This window comes from Leopardus geoffroyi, chromosome D1, assembly GCF_018350155.1.
Source record: "Leopardus geoffroyi isolate Oge1 chromosome D1, O.geoffroyi_Oge1_pat1.0, whole genome shotgun sequence".
In the NCBI taxonomy this organism is placed as follows: domain Eukaryota; kingdom Metazoa; phylum Chordata; class Mammalia; order Carnivora; family Felidae; genus Leopardus; species Leopardus geoffroyi.
The window spans coordinates 66,065,182-66,090,958 of NC_059329.1; the positions used below are offsets into that span (position 1 = coordinate 66,065,182).

The 25,777-nt window shown below is 42.5% G+C and overlaps 1 protein-coding gene across 9 annotated transcripts in view; it reads right to left on the reverse strand.

Annotated features, from left to right (window-relative positions):
* Positions 1-350: 350 nt before the first annotated feature.
* The window catches only part of DENND5A (DENN domain containing 5A), a 118,807-nt gene continuing 93,380 nt past the window's right edge, over positions 351-25,777 (reverse strand). For 5 of the 9 annotated variants that reach the window (XR_006714059.1, XR_006714061.1, XR_006714060.1 and 2 more), the window contains 12 exons: positions 21,998-22,150; positions 16,114-16,198; positions 13,252-13,336; positions 12,205-12,333; positions 7,799-7,920; positions 6,444-6,589; positions 5,753-5,871; positions 5,161-5,342; positions 4,450-4,532; positions 3,832-3,955; positions 2,096-3,287; positions 351-1,865 (listed from right to left, as the gene is read on the reverse strand). Coding sequence is in view for 4 of the 9 variants with exons in the window: in XM_045484447.1 (XP_045340403.1) it covers positions 1,202-1,385; positions 3,119-3,287; positions 3,832-3,955; positions 4,450-4,532; positions 5,161-5,342; positions 5,753-5,871; positions 6,444-6,589; positions 7,799-7,920; positions 12,205-12,333; positions 13,252-13,336; positions 16,114-16,198; positions 21,998-22,150 (1,581 nt within the window). In the remaining 5 variants the exon portion in view is untranslated. The remainder of the gene's footprint in view (positions 1,866-2,095; positions 3,288-3,831; positions 3,956-4,449; positions 4,533-5,160; positions 5,343-5,752; positions 5,872-6,443; positions 6,590-7,798; positions 7,921-12,204; positions 12,334-13,251; positions 13,337-16,113; positions 16,199-21,997; positions 22,151-25,777) is intronic. The other 4 variants (XM_045484447.1, XM_045484446.1, XM_045484445.1 and 1 more) reach the window with 1 other exon arrangement.

Genomic DNA, 25,777 nt, shown 5'->3' on the forward strand with positions numbered 1-25,777 from the left:
ACCCCTGGTCTTCCTTACCCTTCAAGAAATACCCACTCTTGTCTCAGTCAAGTGACAACCTTTGAAACCTTGGCCAGGTCTTTCCCCCTCTGTGCCTCAGCCTCCTCCTCTGTGGAGTGGGAAAATAACCCTTATTTGCATCCTTCTCAAACAGCCATTTGAGTTGACAACTATGAAAGCTCATGGTGCTGCAGTGGGAAGGACCCAGACCCAGGAGACGCCAGGTCCTGAGGGGCACCGTGGGCAGCTGCGGAGGGAGGAGCTCGCACTGGTCCTCTCACACAGACCAAACCGTAGCCCCCCACCACCCATTGCTCACAAACCCCCATTAAAGTCAGGGATCCATGCAGTTTTGTTTCAGGTGTTTTATTAAGTGGGCCATACTGTAGCTGGTTTCTAGGTTGCAAAACAACATAAATTTAACAATAATAACATAGCCAGTTAGACTGTGACAAGCTTTTTCCTTCTTTAAAAAAAGAAAAAAGAAAAGAAAAAGAAAGACTTAAAACACACAATGGAGGGTTAAATAAATAATAGGAGAAAAAAGAAAAAGAAACCCTGTTAAGACATGCTTATGTTTACTTCTGTGCAGCTGTGTGCCAAGAGGAAGCATGATCTTCTGCATGATGGTGCATCCCGGCATGTCTCCGTTCCAAATAATACTGACAGAAACAGAAAAGATGTGGGACTGACTCATCAGTGCTTACAGAGGCACTACTAAAAATCCCTTTGATTGGAGCTTGGGGCTTCCCACCCAGCACACCTGTGTGTGGCCGGTGAAAGCCAAATATCTGTAACAATGTTAATCTAGAAAACATTAGTTTAAAAACAATGTGGAATGGCCTCATGACCAGCGCAGTGAGGAAGCAGAACTGCCCCGCCCGCGATGCAGGCTCAGTCTGGGGAGGCCGCAGGCTCCCAGCAGCGGCCACGGCGAGGGAGGGCACCAGCTTCAAAATAAGCGGCACCAACCTCGTCTCCCTCTCCCTATCACTCTTTCACATGAAAGTGTGTAAAAAGCAAATCAGCAAATAAACTCTAAAATAGATTATTTATTCCAAAAATCCTCTACTTTTCTTTTTACAGTGAGTGTACATCTCTTCTCCGTCTCCTGCTCAACTCGCTTAAATCCCTTTGGGTAGAAGGGTCAGAGCTGCAGGGTGAGTCTCTCTCAGTCCTACTGCTAGCTGGTGCTGGGAGGTCAGATGTCGATGCCCTTGACAAGGGATGTCTCCAGCGTGATGTTGAACTCCTGCAATGTCTGCAGCACACGGATCAAGGAATTGACAAGTGTGTGGTCTTTGATGAGCGCCACATCTTCATACATGTGTGCGGTGATGGGACAGTCAGCCAGCAGGGCAATCCAGTGGTGTAGGAGGTGATCTCTGGCAGAGAAGGGTCAGTCCAGATGGGTCAGAAGGGAAGTGGAAGGGAGACAGTTAGTACAAGGCCAAGGAGGAAACTTGCTCCATCACTCCTTGAACAAAGTCTAAAGCTGGAGAAGTGGATAGCTCCCCCAACCCCCTTTCCCTCCCCTAATAGCTCTTGGCAAAGAGGCCTTACATAGCTTTAAAAGGCTCCTATTAGGGATTACTCAGTCCCAGGGACAGCAACCCAATCTGAGCCAAATCAACCCAGTTACCTGCCACAAGGCCCACACCTCCTCTCCTGTCTCCCCCTGCCTCCCTAGACCGGCCCACCACCAACCAGACTCCAGGACCAATCAACACCACCTCCTCCATCTCAACAGCCCATCTGTCCCAGAGCACTACTCCTCCCCAGAGCTAACACCACCAGGAATAATCCTAAAAGCTCACATCCACATAGCATTTGGCATGTGCCAGACACTGTTTTAAGAGTTTAACCTTCGGGGCGCCTGGGTGGCGCAGTCGGTTGAGTGTCCGACTTCAGCCAGGTCACGATCTCGCGGTCAGTGAGTTCGAGCCCCGCGTCGGGCTCTGGGCTGATGGCTCAGAGCCTGGAGCCTGTTTCCCATTCTGTGTCTCCCTCTCTCTCTGCCCCTCCCCTGTTCATGTTCTGTCTCTCTCTGTCCCAAAAATAAATAAACGTTGAAAAAAAAAAAAAAGAGTTTAACCTTCATAACAACCCTGTGATATGAGGCAGATGCTATCAGTGCTATTACTAGCCCCACTTTATAGATGAAGAAATTGACAAAGGTTAAGTAGTGTGTCCAAGATCATATGGCTAGGAAATGGCTGATCTGAGGATATGAACCTAGTGAATCTGGTTCCAGAGTCCGTTTTTAAGTACAACGCCAACTCCCTCTCTTCCCTGGCCCAAATAAACTACTGCCTTAAATTTATTTGGCTTTCACACCCTCATGTCACCCACTGGAATAGTCCCTAACAATCTTATCCACTCTGATGCATACCACCCATGGTATCAAATTCATATCATTTCAGTCACCTGTTTAAACAACTCTGTTCTAATATGGAAGGATTCCCTGTCCCAGCTCCCCAAGGCCCCCATCCTTTCAACTGTTTCCTACAACCGCCCTTCCCAAGTTTACCTGTTATTTCCTAACCCCACACTCTTTGCTTCCTTTAGGGCCTCTCTGCTAGCTCTGTCTGCTTCAAACTCTCTCCCCACTTCTACCCTTCCATTACAGCTCAACTCAAATACCACCTCCTCCCCTCTCTGATCTTTCTCCTCTATAGTTTCAGCATACCTTATGAATGCTCCTTTTGGGACTCTCACAACCTTCTGCCTTATACTGTACTTAATTAGGACAAGTAAGCTTCTAAATGGTAGGGACCATGTTTTATTCAGCTTATTCCCACTGTCTTCCATCAGGCCTGAAACATTTGAATGGTTGTTGGAAGGAATGACTAGATATACTCTACTTCAAATTTCACCAGTGGGATGGTTTTATTCCTTCCCATCAAAATGGGCCTCCACCCAGTTACACACACCCTCATTGCCACCCCTACACATCCCCACACATAGGCTTGGTACATGAAGGAAATTAAGGGTTTCCAAGGTCTCACCTGCTGGGCGGCATCTGGTCATTAGCCGCTCCCACCCCCTGCACCATACTAGGCTCCTAGCACCACCTCCAAGGTGGCGCCGTACACTCTGGGCCATGAGGCTGCAGTACCTGGCTCCCAAGCACACCAGCATCTGAAACTTGCCGTCCTTGCCAATGTTCCGGGGAGTATTATTGATTGCAGTGACAAATCGGCAGAAGTTCCGGGCCCTTGTATGCCAGTTTTCCTCAGGGACAAGTTCGTTCTGCTCCAAAGTCTCATAATAGGTTTGTGCTTTTTCTGTGAAGAGCAGAAAAGTTTGCCAGTGACAAAGGCTCTCAAAACCAACCCATCCATGACTGCCCTGCAGGCCACTAGCCATGGGCCTCTTCATGTTGATGCTAGGTAACTTAATGTGAATAACATGAACATTTTGACATCATTGGTCACATTTCAAAATGTAAAGTCCCTGTTCTTAGGTTTTAAATTTCTTTATGTGGCCCTTGATAGAAAATGGTCCTTTCTCTACTCTGAAGATAAAAAAGAAAAAAAAAGAAAAAAGAAACCCTTAAGGGAGAAACTTCTTGTATAAAAATTCTTCAAGTGGGTACAACACAGTGTTTGGGCTCCAAATGCTATCAACTGGCCTTTTGGACCTACAAGGAGAAAGTGTGAGGACTGAGTAACTTCAAGAAAAGTCAAGGCAAACAAACAACAGATCTAATTTGAGAGTCACCTGGTTGGACTTCTGCCTCTCAGATTCCAGCGTTCAGCACCCACATTATGTTGGTGAGTTCCCATGTCTCTGCATGCTTTCCCACCCTCAGACCCTGGTCCAACTCACCCAAGAAATCCCAAATGAAGACATTTTTGAAGAGCCGGGGGGATTTAAATCCATGTTGGAAAGCCTGTTCCAGGGCCGAGACAAGGCCACATTCTCCACAGAGCAACAGCGTCAGACTGCCTCGCTTTGGAAGGAAACAGGAGAGAGTGCCAGGCTTGCCTCAGCCAAACTGCCTTCCCACCACTGCTTCCCCAGACCCATAGCCCACAGCTGGGAGGGCAGCAAAAGATAGGCTGGGATCTTGTCTATTTCCCCCAGTACCCGGCACAGTGAATGACACAGAGCAGCTGTCAGTGAATAGCTAATGAACAGATGATGGATCTGGGTCCTCAGAAGTGGGACAAAGTCAGAGTGACCTCTGTTCAGCGAGGCTCAGACAAATCCAGAAGAAGACAGGAACACACACTGTTTATTAGGGGCCCAGGGACTCTGTTGGGTCATCAGTGTATAGTGAAAACAGGGTAACCTAAGGCAGAGGCCCCTGAGGAAACAATCTGCTCAATGTCAAACTGAGACACACACTCTAGACTCCGCGTTGCCCATAGTACATGGCCCTGGAAAAAGATCATTCTCTCTTATTCAATATAAAGCCCAGGTTTGGAGGGCAGAAAGGCTCACCTCTTTCTCAGGCTTATGGAAGTGCTTCACAATTCCATTGACTGCCTCCCCGATGGACTCCTGGATCTGCCCAGTGTTCAGCTCTGATAAAAATCAAGAAGACATCCCTAACCAATCTCAGAGGCTAATAGTGCTCAGCTAACTGAGCACAAGACTGAGGACATAGGAAGGGCTCATGGGAGAAGCAGGACACTGGGAAGCTGGACCCTGGAAACAGTGGCTCTTGCCTATCCAACTTTGCTAAGCTAGCCCTTCCTAAAATCTTGGGGGGGAAAGCAAAAGTTAATACCTTAGAGTTCCATCTCTAAAAGATACAGGTAAAGTTTATTTCCCATTTTACCCTGGAATCTCTGGCAACCAAAAGAGGTCCACAACTTGGCTGCGAGGCCCAGGAATCATGAAGGACAAGGCCAGAAAGTAGATCCCTCTCCTTTCTAGAATCATAAACAAAATGGTACAGAGGACCAGGGCAGGCTGTATGAACTCTCCCTTCTCCTTCCAGACCTCTAAGGAGTGTGACACCCCCTCAGCCTGACACACACATTGATTCTTGAGAGGAAGGTGACAAATGCCTAAGGCTACTTTGCTAGAACAGCTGGTTCCTGAGGCAGCTGCATAGGCTGGGATCTGGATACCCATATCAGGGCTTCCAGAGATGTGCCCACATCCCCCACCTGGGTAGCACAAGGGCCCAGACCTCCTCCCACTTACTGGGCTTGTTGTTGGGTGAGATGGTAACGAGCCTCCGGATGACACTAGGGGACTGCTGCAGAGGCGGGGTCCGGCACGGTCTCTCATCCACCTCAGGCTGGGACGTGAGCAGCTCCCCAACCAGGACCCGCTCCAGGCTCCCGTCGTCTATGCCCTTTCCCAACCACCGGCCACATGGGAACCTAAAGGTCAGGCAATGGCCTGTCAGAGCTGCCAGTTCCTCCAGTGTCCCTTCTCCTTGCTGCTCAGCAAAAGCCATCAAAAAGCCAAACCTTGGAGACAGGCTCTGAAACCAGGCTAGGGATCCCTCAAGACTCTGCCCATTCATCCCACTGTGCATCATCAAGAAGCCACTTGAATGATGGGTGGCCTGGAACCTGTGTACAGCAACATCATATATCTTTGCTTCGAAATCTCTCCTAATTCTTTTCAGGCACATAAGACAGGGCCAAACAGGAAGTTACCTCAGTCCACCACAACCTAAAGAGTCTTCTTGAGAACTCCACATACCCACAGATCAAACACAGCCCCTGGCACCTGGCAGTACACCTTGCCCCACTATCTTAGATATCTTAGCCGAGGGAACACTTACTTGTAGGTATGTCCTGTGATCTCATTCCTGACCATCACATATTCCACCAACCATTTGGCATACAGTCCAGAGTTGTCATGGCCTATCTGTACCGTAGTGAGCTTCCCCAAGTTCTGGCACTGTGAAAGAACAGTCAGATAAAGAAGGCGTGTAGGTCAAGAAAATAAGAGAAAAGAAAGGCATTGCTCAGAGGCACAGATCTGACTGGTTGCCTGCAATCTGGCCCCTCAGCATCTGCAGAGGAAGAACTCATGGCTCCACCTACCACTAAGGATGGTAGTACAGCACTGTCTCATGAGGGGGAAATGACTGAGAAAGAAGGTGCCACTACCTAGAGGAAGAATAGGGCTTAAGAGCAGAAGCAGTCTGAGATTCAGAGCTGTCTGTGACACAGGCTCAGCAACTGAAAGAATTCTTGGGGATTTCTCAATACACCGTGGGCAGGGAGACACATAAGTCCAGATGAGTAAGTGCCTTCCAGCCAGAGACCACTTAGACAGGGTGGGCTCCCTCGTTCTTGGACCAATCCTTGACTCCAGCCTCTGATCATCTCAGGACAGGTCAACTGTGTTGATGCATAATACTATAAGGGCAAGACCACCATAAAACCCTGCAGAAAACTTCTGTAGGCAGCTGTTACAAACTCAGATCCCCACTGAGCCTAGGGTTGTGGTCCCTGGATAACACATACCTCAAAAGTCATCTCTAACACGTTCCTGGGAATCTGCAGGATCTGTGTTTCACCCAGTTCTCCAGAGATGCAGATCCATGGGTTGGCGGTGAACATGGAGCCCCCCAGCTTCTTGCTCGGTACAATCAGGATATGGTACGGGATCACTGTTTTGGGGAAGCCACAAAGGCATTGAGAAGGATCAGGAATCCCTCCCATACATGAAAGGACCCTGACCTGTCCAGGTGTGCTGGCATGACTGTGGCCCCTATTGTACTGGCCCCAGCGGAGCTGGGAGCAGCAGGTCCCAGGACCTAATCTCTGGCTGGCTTAGAATATTAGCCAATCCTACCCTCAGTCTCACTCCTCTTAGGGTTACTACCCAAACATCAAAGATCCAAACCCATCTTCAGGCCCAGAGCTAAGTGAACTTGTTCCCTAAATAGTATCACCAACTCCATGTTGTATTGAATTGCTTTGGAGAGCACTTTTCAGTCTATAACCTCATGAACTCTAATAACAATCTCCAGACAGGCCATACCGGTCTTACAATGCCTTTTCTGAGGTACCGAGAGGGAAATCGTTCCCCTGAATCTCCTAAGCTCCAGTACAGTGCTGTTTCTCCTGTAGCCTATAACCCTCATCTCTGAGAGGGAGGATGGGTGTCATGTAGAAACAAGATTCCACACTGCTGAAGCTGCTGAGTCACTGGCCACACAGTGAGCCATGGGGCAAATTCAGAGACTACCCCCTACCGAACAGGGCATCCTGGCACCAAAGAAAGGTAAGGCTTCAAGGCCCTTCCTTAGACCATACTGAACCCTCTTCCTCACTCTGTAAACAGAGACTTAGGCCCACAGCAGAGATCGACTCTGCTCACAGAAATATAATGAGTTAGGACACAGCAAGGCCTGGACCCAAATCTCCCACCACAACCTAGATTTTTTTCTGCTACTTCAGGAAGAGTTGTCTTTCCCTGTGGGCTGGTCTGAAACCCAGGATGCTGAATGATTCCCTCAGCCCAAAACAAAAGGGAGATTTCTTTACAGGTGTACAAACAGGGCAGTGAACTTCACCAACCGCCCGACTCCACTCCACCTTCATTGCCTTAGGTCCCCAGAGCAGTACTAGGACAACAGTAACAACACGATGGCCAAAAAGACTGAACTTCCCAGTTAAGAACAAGAATAAGAAGCTTTGGAGAAAAAACAACCTCCAAGGAGGGCTAATGCACCTCTCTGCCACAGAAGCAAAAGGCAAGTAGAAAGTGCAAGTGGCAATCTTCTTTCTTTAAAAAGGGGACAGTGAGTTAGCCTCCAGCAAGCTCATGAAGATTGGCATTGAGAAGGCTAGTTGGGGAACACAGGGCTACTCACGGATAGTTGTGAAGACATTGGTGAAGCAAAAGTAATCAACGGCATTGAAAGAGAGGAGGTGATAGAGGAACTGCTCCTTCTCGTCGTCACAGCGCAGGAAGGCATAGCGCTTGTACAACTTTCTGTCGGAGAGGAGGCAATACATCAGTCCCCCAGCCAAAAGGAGGGGAAAGAGACTAGAATTACTCAGTTCTGGAAGGAGACAGCTAAGGGAAGAGTAAGATGTCAAGCTTCAAGTTCCTTAAAGCCACCTAAAAAATGGAACAAAGCCGGCTTCTCCATTGAAATGAGGGCTAGAGGGAAAGTGGCTGAAACTACAGCAGGAACAATAAAAACCAAACTCTACCTGTGTCTAAGGGTTGATGCTACTATAATGAGGTGTCAGAGGTCATGGGACCTCCTTTCCTAAACTGGGGGCTGGAACTATCACCCCTCAGGGATGACACAGGCCTTCTCAGGCTTCTAGCTAAGGCATCACTAGCTAGTGTGTGCTGTGGGAATAGCAATGACAGAAGGTCTGTGACTGCCATTCATTACCAGAGCCAGCCTCACACCCTCAGCAGACCTAAGACCCCTGAGTCAGAACACTGTTCTGAATGTGAATGTAAGCACAGGACAGTTTCAGAGTTAATAAAGGGAATGACCCAGGTCACAGGCAAGGAAGAGCTGCACACATCATGTCCTTCCCTCTTTTCAAATTTTCTCCTATCCCCATCCCCATCCTCACTTATTTATCAAAGGCCAACTCCTTTGCCTGACATTGTAGACACTTTGTAACAGTAATGATACCTTCCCCAAATAGAGGGGACATAAATAGCCATGTGCACAGGCCTTCAGCACAGAGAAATACACAGAGAATCCAAGAAGGTAACCATCTTGGCTGCCAAGACTGCAATCACCATGGCCAAAGAGGTAGAGATTTAGTAAACCTGTGAGGTTCTATTTATAAGGCACACCCAAGAGATTAATTCACCAGCCAGGGCCTACTATATGCAGGTGCTGGAGAGAGAAACACCTATCCTCAAATACAGTCCAGGTGAATAAATTAGGTAAAGGCCATGGTATAACACTGCCCATAATGAGGTGCAAATGAAAGGCTCTCTCTGGGAATTTAAAGAGCAATAAGCTTCAGTGGTCCTAGAAAAGGAGAGGCCTAAAGGACAGCATGAATTTAGACAGGTGTTGCAGAAGAAAGAGGACGGGGTGTGAAAACCAGTTTGGCTGGAGTTGAGGACCCAGGGAGGTGATCAGTTAGCAATGAGGCTGAAAGGTTAGGCCACAGTCAAATGAAGAAAGACTCTAAATATTCAGGCTAAAGAGTTTGCAACTTGCCCTACAAGTAGTCAGTTTTGGCAATCTACCTTAGAAGTAGAAAGCCACAACCAGTTTCAGATAATTTCATTTTAGTGTAGCTGAGGGGTGAAAGGGCATACGAGTAAAACTAAGACAGCAGCACCAGATAAGAAAACAGGTGGAGGCAGAAGTTAAGGACCTGAAATGTGCATGTGGAAGGTAAAGCAAAGCAAGGAGTCAAACTAGACCCCAAATTTCAAAGCAGATTCAGAGAGAAGAGTGGTGACATTAACAAAAAAAATTTGAAAGGTGGTTATGGTGAAGACTCTGTGGAACTTGGTTTTGTTCTCTCTGAGCTAAAGGTAAGATATCTGAATGGAAATAAATGCAGGACTGGAGCTCAGAAGAAAAGTCAAAGCTTGAGCTTCAGATGTGGAAGTCACCGGATAGGTAACAGAAGTCATGAGAATAGGTGAGATCACTAAGTGAGAGAAAAAGCGTGAAAAGAATGTGTGTACATGCAGAGAACTGAGGAATGTGGAAGCCAACACCCTGGAAAGAGTAGGGGGAGAGAAAAAGAACAGGATGGTATAAGGTCACGGCAGTCATGCAAAGTGAGTGTCAAGGTAGAGCAGCTACCACACAGCATCACTGTAGGGAGGTCAAGGAGAAACCACGTGAGCTCACTGTATAGGAGCTAACTTTTCCCCCTAAACTATACAGCTCCCTTATCCTGCCTCAACCTTACCCCCTTCTCCAAGCTGCCAACAGTGTTGGAGGGTACCTGGAAATCGCAGAGTCAGGACCATTCTATCAAGATACACTCTCCAAGGCTACCTCCTCCTGTCTGTGCAGTTATGCACACATTTTATGTGCCCAATTTAATACCTTCTAGGTGCTAGGCAGCATGCTCATTCATGCCCTCAATGAAAGCAAACTGTAATAAGCAGCAAGCAACTAGATAATAATACAGCCCATCAGTGGTGAAGCAGGTTTGAACAAATACTGTGACAAATGCTATGGGTGCCTGGAGGAAGAAGAGACCAAGTCTCTGGAGCATCTAGACAAACTCTGGCAAAGAAAACTGACCAGGCCCTGAAAGGACTAAAGACATCCTGAGAAGGGTGAGTGGTATGATGTGGCTAAAACTTTAAGTCGACTGAAGAGAAAGATAAGAGAGAACAGGATAGGGAGAAGGAGTAAGCAGGTTTTGATGAAAGGCCCCTTTTTTCTCCCCATACCCCATCCAAAATACAATCTATGGCAGCAAAACTCATTTTCCATTCACGGGAGCAGCACTGGGGCCAGGATATCAGATGGAAAGTTTCTAGGACTGAGTAACTTCTGAGCTAATTTCCTCTAATAGGGCTATGGTTTAAAGAAACCAAAATTTAAAAAAGAAAGAAAGAAAAAGAAGGGAAGAGAAGAGAAGAGAAAAAGAGAAAAAGAGAAAAGAAGAGAAAAGAAGAGAAAGAAAAATTAGCCTCCTGACCAAGGTCTGTGCCTTATTTGCTATTGCCTAGGCCTTTAAGATCAAACATACCCTAGACCTATACACTGCCCCAGACTTCACAAAGTTCTTTTGCTTGACCCCCTCTCAGATGCCTCTCTGTCCTCCTGATGACGACGCCCACACTGGCCAGCAGGAAAGACTTGCTGCCCTGTCCTGCTACACTGATTTTTTTCTTTTTTTTTAACCACGCACAATTGTCCCCAGAAGCTGGAATTCAAACACGTCCATTCCAAATTCCACACTTACGTGTTCACTTGTTCTCTTTTAGTTGTTCTCCCAATCTCCAAATTTTATTCCTAAACCCTTATGTACCTATAGGCAATCAAATTTAAGTGCTTTAATGGGGCGCCTGGGTGGCTCAGTCAGTTAAGCGTCTGACTTCATCTCAGGTCATGATCTCATCGTTCTTGAGTTCAAGCCCCCACATCAGGCACTATGCTGACAGCTCAGATCCAGGAGCCTGCTTTGGATTCTGTGTCTCCCCTCTCTCTCTGCCCTTCTTCTGCTTGTGTTCTGTCTCCTTCTCTCTCAAAAATAAACATTAAAAAAAAATTTTTTTAATTTTTAAGTTCTGTAAGAATTGCTGTTTTAAAACCTCTCAAGGTAAGCACTCTAACCTATCAAAGTTTTAAACCTAATTCTTGCTTGTTATTTATACACAATAAACAATCTAAAAAATTTTATTTTCACTTTGAATAAAAATAGATTCTGCAGGTTTAATCAACTGGCTACACTAAATTTCACCAAGGTCCACTCCTCTGCTTTATCATCCTTGGAGAAGTCAAATAATAAAGGACACCATGAAAAGATGTCTACGGAAATGTTAAACAAAAGTGCCCAACAGGTTTGCCAATGAAGAAAGAGCCAAACATAGAAAAAGGTAGAGAGGTGGTAGTCCAAGAGGCAGAGAAGGACAGCCCTCCTTCCTGCTCCTCCCCTGGTAACTAGGGTACAGAAAGTATACAAGGAATCTCAAATCCAGAGAAGGGAACTGTAGGCTAATGGCCCCTGCAAGTGTGAGTGTGATGGAATCTCTCCTCTTCCTCTTTCTAGGTGGAAAGCGTGGAGAGAAAGGGCCTAGGAAGGTTAACTGAAAGCCCTTTTGAGCTCTAGGGAGACTCAGACAGGGTGGAAAGAGAAAGAGCAAGGACTTGGGCTGGCCCTGAGCTCAGGAGAGAACAAAACAGATAAGGGGAGCTCTTAGAAGTTTTCTTTTCATTCTCTAATCCTTTCCTCCCTAGGACAGGAAAGAGACCAAAAAATGCCCTGTGCCTAAGAGGTATACAAATCACCTGGGTGCAGTAAGGAGAAGGGAGCCCCAAAACTCTCAAGTACCCAATAAGGACCCCATCCTTCTCATTATCTCTTTAAGAAAGCTATTTGGGGACATGCAGATTAAAAAAGGTAGGAAGAACAAACAGAATTTTCCCTCTATAGATAGGGAGAAGAGGAAAAGCTACAAAACCTTCATATGCAATTTGAGTTCAGCTGAATACAACAGAAATGATGTAGTGAATATTCTCCCTTCCCACACAAGAGTTTCCAATCTCTCCCCACCATTCCTGGGAGCCTGGTTCTAATCTAGGTGGAATGGCCTTACTTGGTGAGCTCATGGTCTGAGAGAAGCTGCTTCAGGTGTCTGGAAAGTAACTTTTTTTCCATTGACAATCGCACCCACGCTCTAGCCTTTCCCACATCAGTCTTGATTTCCCCGATGTTCTGGATGTGCCTGAAGGGAGAATAGAAAAAAGTTGATGGGGAGTGGGGTAGAAAATGAACTGACTACTAACACCTCCCCTGTAAAGTCAAGGAAGCCTGGTGAGAGCCCATCTCTCTTGTTCTCTAAATCCTCAGCTTCCATGTAGCTTTGCAGATAGGCTCACTACAATTTGGGGGGCTGAGGGGGAATAACACAGTTCTCAAAAAGCCAAGCTAACCCTGGAACCCTAAGGTCTTGTGATAAGTCTGGTATAATTCGCCAAAACTGTCAGGAAACCCAATTGCTTGTATAGCGCTACAACAGCATCATGAAGCACAAGACCAATAAGGAGGGCTTCCTGGTTAACAGAGAGGCTATAGAAGCCCAAGTCACTGAGACCCTGCTATTTAAAGTAGACACCTGAGGGGGCGCCTGGGTGGCTCAGTCGGTTGGGCGACCGACTTCGGCTCAGATCATGATCTCACACTCCGTGAGTTCGAGCCCCGCATCGGGCTCTGTGCTGACAGCTCAGAGCCGGGAGCCTGTTTCAGATTCTGTGTCTCCCTCTCTCTCTGACCCTCCCCCGTTCATGCTCTGTCTCTCTATGTCTCAAAAATAAATAAAAACGTCGAATAAAAAAAAAAAAATTTTAAAGTAGACACCTGAGGTGCCCGGGTGGCTCAGTCCGACTCCAGCTCAGGTCATGATCTCATCGTTCATGAGTTTGAGCCCCACATCGAGCTCTGTGCTGACAGCTCAGAGCCTGGAGCCTGTTTTGGATTCTGTGTCTCCCTCTCTCTGTATTCTACCCCCACTCACACTCTGTCTCTCCCTCTCTCAAAAGTAAATAAAGATTTTTAAAAAATTTTTTAATTAAAAAAAATAGACACCTAAGGAGTAACTGAAAACAGGCTTTTAGTGGCTTATTATATATGAACCCAGACTGACCTCATATCCTGAATGAGGGAGACTCGCAGGGGAGACATGACTGAGCTGCCATCAGACTTCCTCCGTTCTGAATCAAGAAGTATTCCTAGAACAAAAAAGTTGTTCATGTCTCAAGAAACAGGATTATCCAAAGAGCTGATTACCCAAATTTGTACAGGAAATGGTTACTTTGGTAACACTTAGCATTTCATGAATATTTATTAAGTACCTACTAGGTATCAAATGTTATACTCTTACCCGTATTATCTCATTTAACCCCCTAATGTTAGATAGCCAAGGAAAGTATCACAGAGAAGGGAACTGATTCAGAGAACACTGCTTTGCCTCAGTCACCAAGTGGCAAAATCAGGACTGGAGGGAACACAGATCTTCTAGCTCCTAATCCAGCATGTTCTCATCACTAACCTATGGAAGCACTATTTCCATTTGGAGCTACTACTCATGTACTTGGTCTTGCCTCAAAATGGGCTACAAAAGAGCCAAGCAAATGCGTAAAGAACATGTTCCAGAATACTTAGGATCTCTAGACACAAGCATACCTCATTCTATTATGCTTTGCTTTATTGTGCTTCACAGATACTGTGTTTTTTGCAAATTGAAGGTCTGTGGCAACGCTGTGTCAAAGCAAGTCTACTGGCACCATTTTTATTATCGTTATTGTTATTTAATGTTTTTATTTATTTTTAAAAGAGAAAGGGAGAGAGCGGGGGAGGGGCAGGAAGAGATGGGGACAGAGGATCCTACGCGGGCTCTGTGCTGACAGCAGAGTACCTGATGTGGGGCTCAAACTTGTGAACCATGAGATCATGACCTGAGCCAAAGTCGGGTGCTTAACCGACTGAGCCACCCAGGCACCCCTATTATTATTATTTTAGAGAGAGAGAGAGAGAGCACATGAGTGGGAAAGAGGGGCAGAGGGAGAGAGAGAATCCCAAGTAGGCTCCATGCTTAGTGCAGAGCCCGACACAGGGCTCAATCCCACAACCCTGGGATCATGACCTGAGCCAAAATCAAGAGACTCAAGACACTTAACCAACTGAGCCACCCAGGTGCCCTGGCACCATTTTTCTAACAGCATTTGCTCACTTCATGTCTTTGTGTCACACTCTGATAATTCTCACAATATGTCAAAATTTTTCATTGTCATTATATTTGTTATGGTGATCTGTGATCCATGACTATGACTTGCTGATAGCTCCAACTGATGGTTAGCATTGTTTGTAGCTGTGTTTTTAAATCAAGGTATAAACATTTTTTAGACATAATGTTATTGCACACTTAACAGACTTCAGTGTAGCATTAATATAACTTTTATATGCAATGGGAAACCAAATAATTCACCTGACTCACTTCCTTATAATATTCAGTTTTTTTGTGGTAGTCTAGAACCAAACCCATGATATTTCTGAGGTATGCTTGTATATTTATATCCATATGTCTGGTCCAATACATAAAACATAGTATCTTCATCATTTAACTGTTGAGAATTTTTGGCTATATAGTCTATCCCTCAGCAGTAACTTCTATAGCCTTCCTGAGAAGAATTTTTGTTCTAATATCCAGAGAATAGATGAAAGAACTCCTCATCAAGCTGCTTAGGAAGCTCTTGTACCTGGTTTCCAGCCAACTATTCTCCCCACTTTCAGTGCTAGCTGAAGTCAATTAGCTCAAGAGGAAAGAAACCATGGAATTCATGCCTATCTCTTTACTTCCATTTGAACTGATCTTTACCATTTGGATAAGAACACCCAAGAAAAGTAAACAAACTTCCTGGCAGAGAGAAGAAAATGAAGGATGATGCAAAGGGGAGATGCTGCCAAGAAGTAAAGGAAGGAGGAGTATTGTCTTGGAAGGGGCACTACAGAATGAACACCAGACCAGGAGACAAGAGGCCTGGCTCCTAATCTGGCCTCTTCCATGAATGTCCTGTGTGATCCTGAAAAAATTCAATTCCTCCTGGATCCCGGTTTCCTCCTCTTGTAAAATAAAGGGGCTGGACTAGATAATCTCTGGGGTCCCTGCCAACTCTAATATTTTTATTAAATTAGAAATGGAAAAAGAAGTGTTTAAGGGATCATTCACATCAGGCCTTGACTCTGAGGAACTCCAAGGTAGAACACATTGACAAACAGGCTCTCTTAACTGATAGATCATCTCAATGCCCATTTCAGAGAAATAAAACAAAAACCTATGAAGACAACCTATTCCAAACACAGGACACCAGTAACACACAAATTCACTGAAAACCTAAATTCATTTAAACACTGGCCTTGGGCGCCTGGGTGGCTCAGTCGGTTAAGCGGCCGACTTCGGCTCAGGTCGTGATCTTGCAGTCCATGAGTTCTAGCCCTGCGTCGGGCTCTGTGCTGACAGTTCAGAGCCTGAAGCCTGCTTCAGATTCTGTGTCTCCCTCTCTCTGACCCTCCCCTGTTCATGCTCTGTCTCTCCCTGTCTCAAAAATAAATAAACGTTAAAAAAGAAAATTTATAAACACTGGCCTTTTGCTGATATAAGTCACCTATCTCACTCATCAAAAGGGTATAGAGACAGGGACGCCTGGCTGGCTCAGTCAGTAGAGCATGCGACTCTCGATCTTAGGGTCACGAGTTTAAGCATCATGTTGGGTGTAGAATTTACTCAAAAAAAAAAAAAAAAAAAGTATAGAAACACATCATGAAAGCAAACCCCATTGCTTTGGCATACTCTGTGGTCAGAGAGCCAAGTAGCTTAATATTTAAAAAAGAAAACATTCCAGACAAAGGCTTCATTGACCTGGAATAGTCTACCGCAGATGATCACTCCAGTGGGAGATGGGAAAATGGATGAAGGGGGCTCTCCCCAATGCTACAGAGACCAACTTACCTGAGGTACTGAGGCTTCCTGATGTGAGTTTTCTCTGCCGGTTTTCCTGATAATGTAACAGGTGGGACCACAAGGCTGATTTCCCCTGGAACCAACACAAGGGAGAAGAAACTCCTGTCAGTTAAAAAAAATTTTCTCTAATATTTATTTATTTTTAAGAGAGAGAGAGAGAGAGAGAGAGAGAGAGAGAAAGACAGAGAGCGCATGAGTGGGCGAGGGGCAAAGAGAGGGAGACATAGAATCCAAAGCAGGCTCCAGGCTCTGAGCTCTCAACACAGAGCCCAACGTGGAGCTCGAACCCATGAACTGTGAGACCATGACCCGAACAAGTTGGGTGCTGAACCGACTGAGCCACCCAGGTGCCCCGAAACTCCTGTCAGTTTAGATTTCAGAGACCAAGGCATCCAGTGAACAGAGTCATAGATAAAACATATAGATATGGGCTTTTAGTAAAAAATATCTGTACTATGTCTTATCTTGATGTACACCTAGTGCAACATATACAAATATATCCCCCTACTAAAATGCAGAGGAAATATAAAGAAGAATGGAAGGGAGAAAAGAGAAGTGGCCCACCACTTGAAACAGGAAGGAGGGCATGGCCACATAGAATCTGTGAATGGGCCAGTTTATAAGAAAGAAAAAAGCAAATAACCTATCAACTTCTGAGTTGGTTAAAGGCCAGCTTGCGTAGAGCATGATGGCTTTTGTACATAGGAGCTAATACCCAGTCTATAAGATTCCATGACAACTCCTGAGTTTCCTTAAATATTTAAAGGCATTATTGTCTTTAGTGTAGGCTGAGGAGAAGCTGTCACTAAGATGAAGATTTACTCTTGAAGGTAAAGTTGAAGAAGGCTGCAGGTACTTAACTACAGTCAGTGTAACAGAACCTTAGCATTTGGAAATGTAAGAGTTGCAGTTTAAACTAAGACATGTAGCAATTTGTCATTTTACCAAGGCACAGATTTGATTAGCATTTGCAAGCCTGATGTGAGGGAGCAATTTGCCTAGGTGGTGAGTGAGCCCAGCTGGCCATCCAGTAACTGTTTTGTCTTTTTCTAGCCATCCTGCAGTACACAGTGACCCTTGTATGTGACTTAAAAAAAAAACTTTATATCAGATTCATGGCAAATGTTTCTATATAGCTGACATAATATAAATGTAGTATTATGTTTGTTTTAGTAGTAGGATTTATTATAATAATTTTATAAATGACTTTAGTTCTGTATTTTAAAGAATAGTAATAAGAATAGAAGTTACCATGTCTTGAGGCTTGCTATAAACTAAGTACTACATTAAATGTTCAAAATATATTTTATTCAACGCTCTCAACAATACTACAAGATAGGTAGCTCTATCCTCATTTTCTTTAGACAAGGTCAAACTGGGGATCAAAGATTAAATAACATATAAAAGATCACAGAGCTAGTAAGCAGAGTGTTGGGATTCAAGCTTCAATCTATCTAATATCAGAACCACTGCTATCAATAATGATGCTATACAGACTGTCTAAAAGAGATTTAACTTTTGAAGTTATACTTTCTGAAGAAAGTTTTATGCTCTCAAATGAATGCGAAGATTTTAAGGTCTCAAGATTTGTCCCTTGAGAATACTGAGTATTTATTTTGTTTCCATCCACCAACTTGATCTATCTTAGGAGAAAAAAGCAAGCATCTGAATGGAAGAAAAACCCTCATCTATAAATCAGCAAGTTGGTAACATAAACTTGCTGTATGTTTGGATATCCTACAAGATTTAACCAGCTTTAAAAAAAAAAGAAAAGAAAAAAGATTTAGACAGCTTAAAACAAAACCGAATAATCATCATGGCATTTTTTTAAAAAACACAAGTTAAAACTAGAAACGACTATTTTTTTATTCATCAAAAAAACAAATATTTGGGGAAAAAATAATGTTTAACAACATCAGTGAGACTTACAACCCCTATACACTAACTGGTATATTAATACAATAAATATGAAAGACAATGCAAGAGCTTAAAATACTCACACTCTTTGATTTAATAATTCAACTTCTAGAAATCCATCCACTTATCCACCAAAACCATTAAAGTAGGCTCCTGAAAGGGACTTTGGCTTGTCACTTGTATCTCAGAATCTAGGAAGACCAGGAAGGCAGCCTCCCTTAACAGAATTGTGTGAATGTGACACACACTAAATATAGCTGGTCACCAGAGAGGCAATGATACTGAAGAGCCAAAGGCTAGAGCAACACCAGGCTGCCATGCCAGGAGGATGCCCTGGCTCACAGTGATTTTACTCATGAGGAGGGAGAGCAAAGGCAGGAGTGAGAGAGCAGCAGCTGGGCTGACAGGTCTTTCTAGTTCAGGAGACGTGGATTATTCTTTTTCCTCTTTTGAAGAGGCTGATTGAGACTGCAAGGTTCAATTTAGCCTAACCACCCATTTGGGGTAGTTATATAGAGATAGCAAGATCTAAGTAGCACCAGATTCTCCAGGGATGTCATATATATGAAAGGTACGAAACAACCCCTTCTCACTTACCCCAAGGGCAGCAGTTACAAAACCAGTATGAAAAACCAAACCTCACCTCTTATTGTCAGAAGAATATACTAGAGAAGGATACACATCTCCTTGAAAAATGTCACTGAAAGCCAAAGAGAGCTGTGAAGATAACAGAGCTTAAGAGGACTTGCTGAAGGCAGCCCTGCGTGTAGACAGTTGTATGGCTAATAACAAAATTTAGAAAGCTAGCAGCAAAACCTGCTGTTTGGATTCTCTCTACTTTCTAAGTAGATAAAATAGGTAATTGATCAGTAAGGTGCCCTCAGAAGGGGGCAGTAAAATCACCTTCTGAGAGTAAATTTGGTCACTGCATGATCATGCATAATCTGCATGATGGAGACCAGGTAACCAGGTTATAGCTTTTGGATTAGGACATAACCAAAGAATGTCTCAGCAGGAGAGAAGCGCTCTACACACAAGCTAGCAAAGTAGAGGCCTAAGGAGGACATGCTGTAGAAACCCAACATAGATAGTCTTGGTCAATCCTCAGCTGAACATCCATGTGTCTTTGAGGGTATAAATGACCTGCCAAAAAAGCACATACCCTTGCTTCCCTCTGGTGACACTGTTAGTGCTTTACTTCTAGCACTCCAAATGCAGACTTCAGAACAAAATGGGACCTCAACTGAAAAGTCCCCATTATTTTGAACTAGTTTCTCACTAAACAAGTAGCCTCTATCCATCCAAACTGAGAAGGGAATCAAATTGGCTCCAAAAGATATTCCTTATACTATGGGAATTTTTGCAGAATATGGCTACAAAGCCTCAGAGGACAGGTTTAGAACATGGTATGGTATTAGTTCTTAAACTGCAGGAGAAGTCTCACTAATGCTCTAGAAATTTTTATGGCAAATATTAAAAAGTTTTGGTGGCGTATGTTTTACCAAAAAGCTGAAGAGCTCAACTATAGTGCCAGGCTCGCTCAACTTCAAGGAAATTGATAAAATGATTATTTATATTCTATTCATTTGTTATAAAGAAAAGTAAAGAAACAAATTCTTCATGTAGAGCCTAGCATAATAGCTTTCATATGTTATATACCTACCACACGCCAGGTTATTTGTATTATATCTAATTATCATAACCCTCAAAGGTAGACTTGATTAACTCTGTAGTATTGATAAAAAAAAATGAAACTCAAAAATCACAAGTTACTGGAAGTCATCCAGTGGAGCTAAGATTCAAAAATCCCAGGCTTCCTGACTCCAAAGCCCATGGTGTTGCTATTATACTACAGGAATCTCAAAATTTTAGGAATTTGGTGATGCACAATTTTTAGCATTTAAAAAATTTTATAATCACATTATTGTTTATAATATTAAAAAATCAGAAATAATCTAAATGACCAGTATTAAAGGATTGATTCAAATATGGAAAATGTATACAGTGGATACAGTAACTAAAACTGAGATCTGAGAAGAGTAATGACCATAAACATTCACAAAGTACCTCCCACATTCCAGGCTCTGAGTTCAGTGCTTCACATGAACTATCTTAAATCCTCACAAGAATCCTATGGAGGTGGGTACTTTAAAAATTCCATCATATATAGGAAGAAACAGAAGCCTGGAAAAGCTACATATCTTGATCAGTCTTATAAAGTTATGAACTGGGAATCAAACCCATGTCTATCTGATTCCTAGTTTGAACTCTTAAACATTACAGTATCACCTAAAAATTAGATAAGGACACAGAAAAAATATTCTGAGGTTAAAAAAAGAAAAAGCAAGTTACAAAACATTATGTACAGTATGATCCCATCTAGATTTTTGTAAAAACAGTTTTACTGAGATATAATTCACGTTACTGTAAAATTCACACGTATAAAGTTATACAATTTTCTTTAACAAAAAAAAAAAAAAAAATCCAGTTTTTAGTACATTCACAGAGTTGTGCAACCATCACCACTACCTAATTTTAGAACATTGTCATCACCCAAAAAGAATTATCAGTCACTCCCTATTCCTCCTTCCCTCCTGCCTCTGACATCTCCTAATCTACTTTCTGACTACGAATTTGTCTATTCTGGACATTTTATATAAACAGGATCATACAATATGTGGTCTTTTGTGACTGGCTTCTTTCACTTAGTATGTTGAACCATCTATCATCCTTCATTCCTTTTACTACTGAATTAAATTCCATTGTACAGACATACCACATTTAGTGTATCTATTCATCAGCTGATGGACATTTGAATTGTTCTACTTCTGGTCTATTAGGAATAAGGCTGCTATGAACATTTGAGTACGTGTTTTTATATGGACGTCATATTTCCATTTCTCTTGAGTACACAGCTAGAAGTGAACTTGCTGTGTCATATGATAACACCATGTTTTACATTTTGAGGAACTGCCAGACTATGTTCCAAAGTGGCTGCACCATTCTACATTCCCACCAGCAATGTGTGAAGGTTCTAATTTGTCCACATCCTTACTAAACTTGTTTTGTCTGTCTTTTTTTAGTTATCCTAGCGGATGTGAAAAGGTATCTCACTGTAGTTGGATTTTTAAATACACACTGTATATGGGTATATGTGCATAGAAAAATGTCTTGAAGAACAGATGTAGTAAACTGTCTCTATACCCATAACAATGACAATTCCAGAAGGGCAGAGATCTTGGTCTGTTTTGTTCACTTAGGTATCTCAAGTGCCTACAACAGTGCTGGACACTGTTGGCTCTCAAAAAAATAGTTGCAACATTCTTACATATATTTTTTAATTTATCCATATTAAAACTGCTTTTGAAAAGATTTCAAGTTCTTTTCAAATTTAAAAATGTATAAAAATAAAAGTTGTCCATCTTAACCAAATACTCATTGTAGAGTATTCTGAAATAAGGAAATTCTCTGGTATTCAGCAGTAAAAATCAAACTTAGTGTCATTCAGTCTTTTCTCAAATCTTTAGATAGTTAAGCTATCTGCATATAAAAGAAATGTTAATGACAGACCTTTTTCCACTGGGAGTGCACAGTGAAGGACCTTTAGAGGACATCTGGTACTTAGGAGCTCCAAGTTCTCTCTTTTGTGTTCCATTTCCAGACTAGGGCCAGATGCCAAAAAGGATCTATCAATTTGGCCTTCAGCTCTATTCACAAAAAGGAAGATGCCACTCTAAAAATGTCTTCACAAACACACAGGTTTATGAAGCAAATTAAAAAAAAAATAGCTTGGATCATATTTATTTACTTATTAGTTTGTTTAGCTATTTCAAGTCTCACTCCACCATGCCATGCACCATTCTTCAAAGCCAGCCAGCTGGAGAAGTATGGGAAAGCTAGTAAGTGAAAACAGAAAGACAGTTTGCTCAGCAGGGAGAGTCTACACATTCCTTACCTGCTTTACTTGTAGCCCATGACTCCAGATCCTCTCTAGGAGGTCACAAAGGCTGGCAATCAAGGTGTTCTCCTCCACCCCTGTGATGTTCACCTCCCCGTGCCCTAGCTCCACAGCCTCTCGGCCCATTTTCTCCACCAGCATCCTCTTGGTCTACAAGGAATCAGTCAGCAGGATTAGATAACCCAGTGAGCAGGATCATGTGCAACTAGAGAGGGTTGTGGCCACCTGCACAGCACATCTGCTGGGCTGGGAAGGACAAGATGAACAAGACCAAGAGACACAGTATATTTATTCTCCACCATGTACGTCTGGTTATGGTACATTCTTTAAAAGTTTAGTTATAGGGGCACCTGGGTAGCTCAGTTGGTTAAGCATCCAACTCCTGATTTTGACTCAAGTCATGATCTCACAGTTCAGGAGATCGAGCGCCAGGTTGGGCTCTGCACTGACAGCACAGATCCTGCTTGGGATTCTCTCTTCCTCTCACAGTAAATAAATAAATATATATATTTTTAAAGTTTAGTTTCAAAGATAAGAAAACAGCAATCACTGTATGATCCTGGGCCTACTTCTTTCTGTGATGTCCTCACTCTGGATTAAGTTTTTTCATTTATGAACTGAAAAAAATTAAATAAAATTGGTCATGCTCACTTCTGAGATTCTCTGATTCTCATTGTTTAACTGATCTTACCAAACAAACCTTCAAGTATTTAATGCTAGAAATACATCTGAAGTACCCGTCAAAGGGATCAAAAATTAAGGACAAATGATTTACTTTTAAGTAAAATTTCCAAATGCTTATTATAAAAAAACCAAAAAACACACACTGTGTAATGATCATTGCAACCTTTATTACTGTGTACCAGGCACTGTATTAAGCACTACAACTCTATGAGTAAGTATTATTATTGTTCCCAATTTACTAATAAGGAAACTGAGGTCAGAGAACTTAAGGAACTTGCCAAAATCACACAGCAAAGAAAGAGAAGATCTGGCCTCTGAATCTAACTCCGCATGAATACTGAGTTCAAGTCCTTAACTAACACTTATTTAGTTATGTTATAAATTTGTGACATACAGGGGCGCCTGGGTGGCGCAGTCGGTTAAGCGGCCGACTTCAGCCAGGTCACGATCTCGCGGTCCGGGAGTTCGAGCCCCGCGTCAGGCTCTGGGCTGATGGCTCAGAGCCTGGAGCCTGCTTCCAATTCTGTGTCTCCCTCTCTCTCTGCCCCTCCCCCGTTCATGCTCTGTCTCTCTCTGTCCCAAAAATAAATAAATGTTGAAAAAAAAAAAAATTTTTTTTTAAAAATTTGTGACATACAAAAATCTAAAGAACAGGAAGAAAATCACCCCTAATTCTGCCTTTCAGAAGCAACAATTCTTAATACTTTGGCATATTTCTTTCCAGTGTTGTTATTTTTAATACTTTTTCTGTAAAATATATCTCATATACCTGTATTATGTGTGTGTATACGTATGCATGTGTATGTGTGTTATATATCACACACACTATTACAACCATCACCCAAATTAAGAAATGAAACACTGCCCATCCATATCTTTGAAGCGTTCCATGTGTCCTCTCTCATCACCTTCCCACTCTGGAAGTGCCTACTATCCTGACCTACACAACAGAACTATACAGAAAAGCAAAGAAATGCTTATCACCTATATTTGCATTGCTAAACAATGTAGTTTAGTTTTGCCTATATGTTTTCTTTTGTGATCTGCTTTTTCATTAAACTTTGTAAAATTCACACGCATTGCTGGGTATAGCTGTTGTCCATTTCCATCATTGTATAGCATTCCAACATATGAATATACTCACAATTTATTTATTAATTCTCTTACTGATTAGCATTTGGATTGTTTCCTGTTTGGGGATACTACAAAGAATGTTGTAAACTACTTGTACATACCTCCTGGGTTATAGTGTTCTGTAGGGAAAAGATCTAGGAGAAGAATACTAGATAATGTTACACCGTTTTCCAAAGTGGTCACACTAATTTATACGTCCAACAGTATGAGAACTCCTGTTGCTCCATATGCTAACCAACATTTGGCACTGCTAGACGAATTATGTACATTTTTCTCTGCATGTTAACATCTCTGAAATTAGGATGTATTTCATAGTCATTGTGGACCAGACAGTGGACATAAGAAAGGTGTCACTGGCTAGGCAGGCACCTCAAAACTTGAGAATAAATGTCCTCGACTTGGAAAACAAAACTCAGAGACAAGAGAAAAGGCTTCTTTCAAGAAAGGTGGCATCACCTATGCTCTTAATAGCAGAGAAGACAACATTGTATGGAAAATAATGGATACCAATGGCTCAGAGTGAGCTGATAGAAGCTGTTTTTTTAAATACCTGAATTCAAAATATCAGTACTGATATATCCATCTAATTTGTGACTGCAATAATGTCTTCTGTAAAAGAAAGTATATTTGATTTCATTCTATAAATGACCACCATTAACAAACTGAAGATGCAGGAAAATCTTTTTTCTACTGATGAATAAACAAGATGTAGTAGAGACCAAGCTAGTTGAATTGTCCTAAAAAGTATGGTACACCGACTTGGTTGAAAGGCTATTTTTATTAGAAACTACATTCATAACTAAAACATTAAAAACTAAGAATGATTATATTTTAATCCAACAATCCTTCTTCTGAGTATATATCCAAAAGAACTGAAATCAGAATCTCAAAGAGGTATCTGTACCTTATGATCATTGCCACATTATTCACAATAGCCAAGATATGGAAACAATTCAAGTGCTCAAGAACGAAATCCTGCCATTTGCAGCAACCTGGATGAACCAGGAGGACATATGCTAAGTGAAACAGGCCAGTCACAAAAAGACAAATACTACATGATTCTACTTATATGAGGTATCTAAAATAGTCAAACGCATAGAAGCAAACAGAATGGTGGTTGCCAGAGGGGGAAAAGGGGAAAATAGGGAATTGTTGTTCTGTAGGTATAAAATTTCAGTATGTGAGAGGAGTAAATTTTAGAGGTCTGCTGCACAACATAGCATCTATTATTTTTTTTTTTGATTCTAGTATAGTTAACAGTATTATATTAATTTCAGGTGTGCAGTATAGTGATTCAACAATTCTACACATTACTCAGTGCTTGCTCATCATGGTAAGTATACTCTTAATTCACTTCACCTGTTTCATCTGTCCCCCCCCACCTTCCCTCTGGTAACCACCAGTTTGTTCTCGATAGTTATGAGTCTGTTTTTTGGTTTGTCTTTTTTCTTTGTTCATTTCTTTCTTAAGTTCAATATATGAGTGAAATCATATGGTATTTGTCCTTCTCTGACTTCTTTCACTTAGCATTATACCCTCTAGATCCATTCATGTTATTGCAAATGGCAAGATTTCATTCTTTTTTATGGCTGAGTAATATTCTATTCTGTGTGTGTGTGTGTCTATATATATATATATATATATATATATATATATATATATATATATATATATATCATTTCCTTATCCATTCATCTATTAATGAACCTTTGGGCTGCTTCCATAATTTGGCTATTGTAAATAATGCAGCTATGAACATAGAGGTACATATATCTTTTCGAATGAGTATGTTTTTGAGTAAATACCCAGTAGTACAATTGCTGGATTATAGGGTAATTCTATTTTTAATTTTTTGAGAAACTTCTGTACTGATTTCCACAGTGGCTGCACCAGTTTGCATTCCCACCAAGAGGGCATGAGGGTTCCTTTTTTTCCACATCCTTGCCAACACTTGGGTGT